Source organism: Leuciscus leuciscus (genome assembly GCF_965113295.1).
Source record: "Leuciscus leuciscus genome assembly, chromosome: 9".
Lineage (NCBI taxonomy): Eukaryota > Metazoa > Chordata > Actinopteri > Cypriniformes > Leuciscidae > Leuciscus > Leuciscus leuciscus.
In genome coordinates this window covers 43,412,817-43,418,616 of record NC_138733.1, presented here as the reverse complement: position 1 = coordinate 43,418,616, position 5,800 = coordinate 43,412,817, and the positions used below count along the sequence as shown (strand labels likewise).

The following is a 5,800-nucleotide window of genomic DNA, read 5'->3' as shown; positions in this document are numbered from 1 at the left end:
CTAAACTTTTTTATAAGTTTAGTCTGTTCATTTTAACAGATGTTAAATTTTGCAGGGGGAAAACAATACAAAAAACTGTAAAAACAGCACAAAATTTGACAGTAAAATACAGTATTTGATGTAACGTAAGCCACAGTTTTGTTTCTAGGCATTCAATTCTGTCTTGCTACTATTTCTTACTAACAGAAAAGGAGTCTACACTTAAAGGGACTATGTGTAGGAATTACCCCCATCTAGCGGTGAAATTGTATTTTGCATTCAAACGAATTGTGCTCTCCAGCGCCTCGCGTTTTTAAATGCGCGTTGCAACTACGGCAGCCGATATGTACCAAAAAGCTTTGACAGGATGTCTTCTAATAGCACTTCGTCGAGTTTTCCTTCAGGTGAACAGGTTTGTTATTTCAAACAAACCGCAACATGACGCAACGAACAAACGAATGTTACAGTATGAATTACTGACTGTGAAAAACATGAACTATTATAATTAGTAGTTATGCCTTCTTTATTCATTATATTTTCTGAATTACGTGCATTGTTGTTAGATATCATCATCAGATGATTCAACTGTAGGGAGAGGAAGAGGTAGAGGTAGAGGACAGAGAGGCAGTGGATCAGTGGGATCTAGGCGAGGAGGTGGACGATGAGGAAGAGGAGGAGAGCGAGAGTCAATAGCACGACGACAAAGATGCCCCGCAGCTACAAGAGACGATCTCGATAGAATTGAAAATTTCCAAAGGCAGAGAAGAGAAGCGACCGAGGTTTGTATAATTTATGTCTAGCAATAGCAATGAATTTGAATTCTCTGTACAATCCTTTACACGTAGCAAAATAATCACAGCTTGAGCTCATTTATTGTTTATGAAAAAGAAGATTTATAGAAAATGTTACAGAGAACAATGTTTTCTTTTGCACACAAATAAAGTTTTATTTGGTCAACATTGAAACATGAGATCCCTGAAATGCCTCCCGTTTAATATACTGCAAAACATGTTGTTTAACCTTGTGACTATAGGTGTATCTAATACCTACATTTACATCGAATGGACTAACCCTATTTTATTTCCTATTATTTCTTCAGAGACTTCTGCAGAATATGAGTCTTGAGGATCACATACACCTCACAGGTAGACTGTTGGAGAGGCAGCCGGGTCTGATCTTTGATGTATTGATGGAGCATCAGCAAAGACATGGTGCCCCTACATCTGCGGAGGTTCCAGGGGTACCTTGGTGTACCTGTAGCCACTGCAGAGACATGCCGACGGACAGGGAGCGGAAATGCTGTGGACAAGACCCTGCCCACTGTGTGAGCCTCCTTCCACATTTTACACAATACTGCCTGGATGAGGGTTATCTGTGGATACATAGGCAGTACCGGGAGGATCTCACTGCTTTTGGAAATGTAAGGGAGCCCGGTGATGATAATCGTGAATACAGACATGCAGCTTACAGACACTTTATTTTCTGGCAGCATGGCTCATTAGGACAGGGGAACAGGAGAGTCATTCCCAGCTGCTGTGTTTGCAGGATTAGGCAAAAATTCCCAGACCCTCTTGGACAATACACCGGCTACATTCCAGGGATCTAATAACATTTTTGTAAATATTATAAATAGTTATATCTATTTATATATTTTGTATTCTTTGAAGTTATGTTGTCTTAAAACTTTATGATAAAAAAATAAAAGATTTGTAATTGGACTCATTGTGCTGTATTTGTTCTACAATAGGGATAGTGAAAAATGTCATGAATTACATGGAAAAAAAATACACAAAATTATTGAAAAGTAGTTTGTTTGAAAACACAAATATAGATTTATTTTTATTTACAATGATTTTTTATTATGTATTTACAACTACCAGCAAAACAACATCTCAATCTGTCTCCAAGTTGGAAACAGCATGGAAGGCTGATCCTGTGAAAGACATGTGCACACAATTCAGTATTAGTTTGTGGCTAAGTTTATGGGCTAAAATAAGGGCAAGTAGATGTGTCACTTACCCAGACCTCTGCTGACCTGTGTAAGTACCAACTCTGATGTCGGTGGTGGCGGTATCGGTGGCACAACACCAAGCTGCCTTGGGTCATCAGCTCTAAGGGACCTCTTTCGTGGCATCCCAATTCCGCTTGTGACTCTCCCTTTCTAGATTCGTGCTTGTAACTCAGGGATGTAATCATATGATTTTTGACACTTTATGGCGTAAAGGCTATATCGCCTTGCATTTTTATTGTATTTCTTCCTATAACTAAAATTAACAAAAGACAATTACTAACAGTTATTTAGTCATTCTGAGAAATTAACTGTCATACTTCTGAATACATAATTTATAAGGTGAATATGCAATTATTTGAATAAAAAAAATTGAGATGAGAGTTTGACATACACTTGTTGGCCCTCAGCCGTTCTGTATGTTGGCCGTTCACGGTGGAAACTGTAGTCCAGTGCTGCGAGCACAACTCTCGTGTCATACACTCGGGGAGTGAAGGCCTGGCGCTTGCTGGCATACATCAGAATGTGATTCTGAAACGACTCGAGATGTGCTGTCGATCTAGATGAATAAAAAAATATTTGACACTAAAAACACCCACACATGACTTATGGCACTGTTACATTTCTTTTTAAATGTCATGTCCCCACACTTTACCTGAAGCGCAGATACTTGTGGACATCCTTCTGCCAGCGCTTGTTGAGGACGATCGCCACTAGCGCTTTATGGCTCTTGGAATCTCTCTCAATCCATTCTTTATCATGAGTGTCTTCAAGGTGGTTGTGTTGGCAGCGTCCGGTTTCCCAGGTGTGATTGTTGCAAACATGATGCAGAACTCCAATCCAAAGTGCCTGAGGAAAGTAAAACAAATAAACATGATCATATCACAGGAATTTGAATCATGGCATTATTATAATTAATTTTTTTATAACATTCATCCTGCTTACAAGAAACTGCTGAAAGGTTTCTGCTGTCTTGCAGCACCACCAGAAATGGTTTACTATATCCCTCAGCCAGTGAAGGAGAAGAGACTGTCCTTTCACCTTTCCTGCCTTATGGAGATTATACAGAACACAAATGATGGAAGTTATTCCTTCTAAATATTGTTATGGAGATTTAACATAAAATTATTTCATCAACATGCAGGAAGGTACAATTCATTATTAATGAAATTCGATGTTTTAGAACTTACGGTTGGTATATTTTTTTGCACAGATTTTTTGCACATGTCCAGGCTGTGGTGAATTCTCAGATCCTTATATCTGCCTTTGTCTGGGTCTGTGAAGTATGTAATCATTTTATTCCCAAGTGTCTCAATCTGCAATTTAATATTTCTATTCAAACATTTTATTATATGAACACTTACTCAAAAGGGCTCCAATCTGGACATGAGCATCCGTGCAGAACTCCACTACCTTTATCTCTTGGGTAAGCTTGTCTACTGTCTGGATAAAACCCTCCTTCTCCATGACATTGGAGTTCCAGTTGGTCTGCCGCTTGTCTATAGTGGCCACGTGGATGATTTCCTTAGAGTCAAGCTCCATGGTTGTGTAGAGTATTGGGCAGAATGCCCTGGTGAGTCATTTCTGCCGTCACCTAAAGAAAAGAAAGAACATTTAAAAAAATAAAAAAAAAGGTAATTTATAAATAAAATACCTGTATGATAGATGATTGCAAAATTAGTTTAATTGTATAATAACATAAAAATGTATGTAGAACAAGGTCAAATTTAAAAATAAACACACCTAGGAGCACAACATCTTTCCCTTTTAGTCGGCTGATAGCCTCAGACCTCTTCTCTTCCCAGAAATCTTTAATAGGGTCAACACAGTAGGTTTCCTGGATGGTGTAGTATGTGTTAGGGTTTACCATTCTCATGTTCATGAATTTAAATAGGAGAGCAACTTTAGTGTAGTTGTTTCCAGAGAGTAAAATGTTTGTGGAAAGAAGAAAGTCCCCAGCCTGCATGCCAAACTTCAACACAGGCTGTGAGTTCCACCGCCATAGGCAATGTCCATTGGGGCAGATCTGGATAAGATAAGGGTAGACTTATAAATTCATAAGGCATATACAGTGCTATCTGTTACCATACATTTTGATGTGATGTGAAAGGCTTACCCATTCAACACTCATTGCAGTGCCCCTGATGGCTATGTTTGTTGAAAAGGGGGCAACACTGTCACACACTAAACCAGTCCTCAAGACACCAGTGCATCTGTTCACGGGTAGAGTTAAAAAGGTGACAAGCTGCCTCAAGCAGTTCTCATAGTGCACTGCTGCTCTGACGCCAACAATGTCATCCTCACTGAGGACCTTCTGAGGGCCTGGCAAAATTGGCAGCTCGGGACTCAAGGGCTCATCAAGAGGGACTTCAGGGTCAGGCAAATCATGCACAGTCTCATCAATCCCAATAGTTGGCAGATTATCAATTACCTGTGCTCCCTTTAGTGCACCACCCATTCTGGAAAAGCAGAACATCAAGAATCATACACAGTTAAATTAAATTATTTACATGACGTTTCGGCATATAACCATTATCTTATTTAACACCCGAAACATCAGTGTGAACTAAAAGAATTAAAAAAAAAAACATTTCAAAATAGCCCTGAACATATTTTACATGTAAAAACTCAGCACATAAACAAAGTAAAAAGTAGTGATAGAAAATGACTCACCGCAATGAAATTTTTGGAAGGTATTCCTCATCAGAGCTGTCATCCGGGTAACCATGAAATGAGGGTCCCTCTTCTTCCCAATCAATCCTGTAAGATACAACAAACTGGAATGAATAAAAACAACTCAATAAAAATCCAATGGTAGAATAGAATAGAAGCCCACTTACACACTGTTCATGGGGTCATTGAAGGCATTTTCGTTCAACTCCTCTTCAACAATACTCATGTCATGCATACTATGAGAATAAATGAAAATTTAAAACATGTATCAGATGAAAACATGCAACCAGAGTATTGATAAGGGACACAGACTACAGAGCTAAAAACAATAACAGTTTATGGGTTACCTCTGCTCAAGAGTTTCAATTTCCGGTGCACTTGGTTCATCTCTAAAAGTAATAATCAAAACACACTATGAGGTATAGGACGAAACAAGTTTTATATGAAACTACTACAACAATTACAACATTATTTACATGCAATGACTTACCTATCTGTCCCACTGGAAATGCTTGACAATGCTGGAGCATTTGCCATTTGAGAACGTTTGGCCTTGATGGGGGTTGATGTGTTCCTAATCAAAAGCGTACTCTCATAACTAGACAAATAAGATGGAAAAATCAGATCATGGCTAATTGGACAATTAATCTTACGTAAAAAGAAATTGTATCTAGCAGTTGTTAACCCTCTTCAACATGTTCACAAATAACACTATACGCATAGGCTACATGCAGAATTAATGTATGCGTCTGTATTATTCAATGTGAGGACACAGTATAAATGATAAATAACAGAAAATGTCAGATAACATAAAAATTGGAGTAGCCTTAGGTGTGCAAACAATGCAAGAACAATCATATGCCTTATTAAAATATATTATTATCGAATTTCTAGGTTACAAAAAGTAAAACTCACAAACCTTGTTTTTAGCGCCTTCTCTAATTTGCTCAATAGCTGCTATTAATCAAAGAGCCCGTTTAACTTTTAACTATAAATGTTCGTCTGTCTATATAATAAAGTACACAACCAAGCAATGAAAAAAACATTGTAATTAAGACATTGACTTACCTGTCGAGGAGAAAGCAGGCAACTTTTGAAATTTTTCTCCAGCATTAGCTCTTTCCACCTGGAAAAAGCTAT

At 38.2% G+C, this 5,800-nt stretch overlaps 1 protein-coding gene and 1 long non-coding RNA gene across 3 annotated transcripts; both read right to left on the bottom strand.

The window, feature by feature from the left end:
- Window positions 1–2,127: 2,127 nt before the first annotated feature.
- Window positions 2,128–3,037, bottom strand: LOC309506888. Of its 2 annotated transcripts, XR_014208964.1 has the most exons (4): window positions 2,933–3,037; window positions 2,643–2,836; window positions 2,382–2,546; window positions 2,128–2,243 (listed from the first exon to the last, which is right to left on the bottom strand). It is a non-coding gene; the product is annotated as an uncharacterized lncRNA (long non-coding RNA). The 2 variants fall into 2 exon arrangements; XR_014208965.1 differs by having other exon boundaries at window positions 2,643–3,031.
- A 282-nt stretch (window positions 3,038–3,319) lies between these two features.
- On the bottom strand, window positions 3,320–5,178 carry LOC309505850 (uncharacterized protein; the record flags this gene model as incomplete). Its single annotated transcript, XM_082179314.1, has 6 exons — window positions 5,151–5,178; window positions 5,008–5,049; window positions 4,828–4,896; window positions 4,661–4,747; window positions 4,209–4,446; window positions 3,320–3,511 (listed from the first exon to the last, which is right to left on the bottom strand). The coding sequence occupies exons 3-6, from the start codon at window positions 4,893–4,895 to the stop codon at window positions 3,320–3,322; spliced, it is 585 nt and encodes a 194-aa protein (XP_082035440.1). The 5' UTR covers window position 4,896; window positions 5,008–5,049; window positions 5,151–5,178.
- Between the last annotated feature and the right edge of the window lie 622 nt (window positions 5,179–5,800).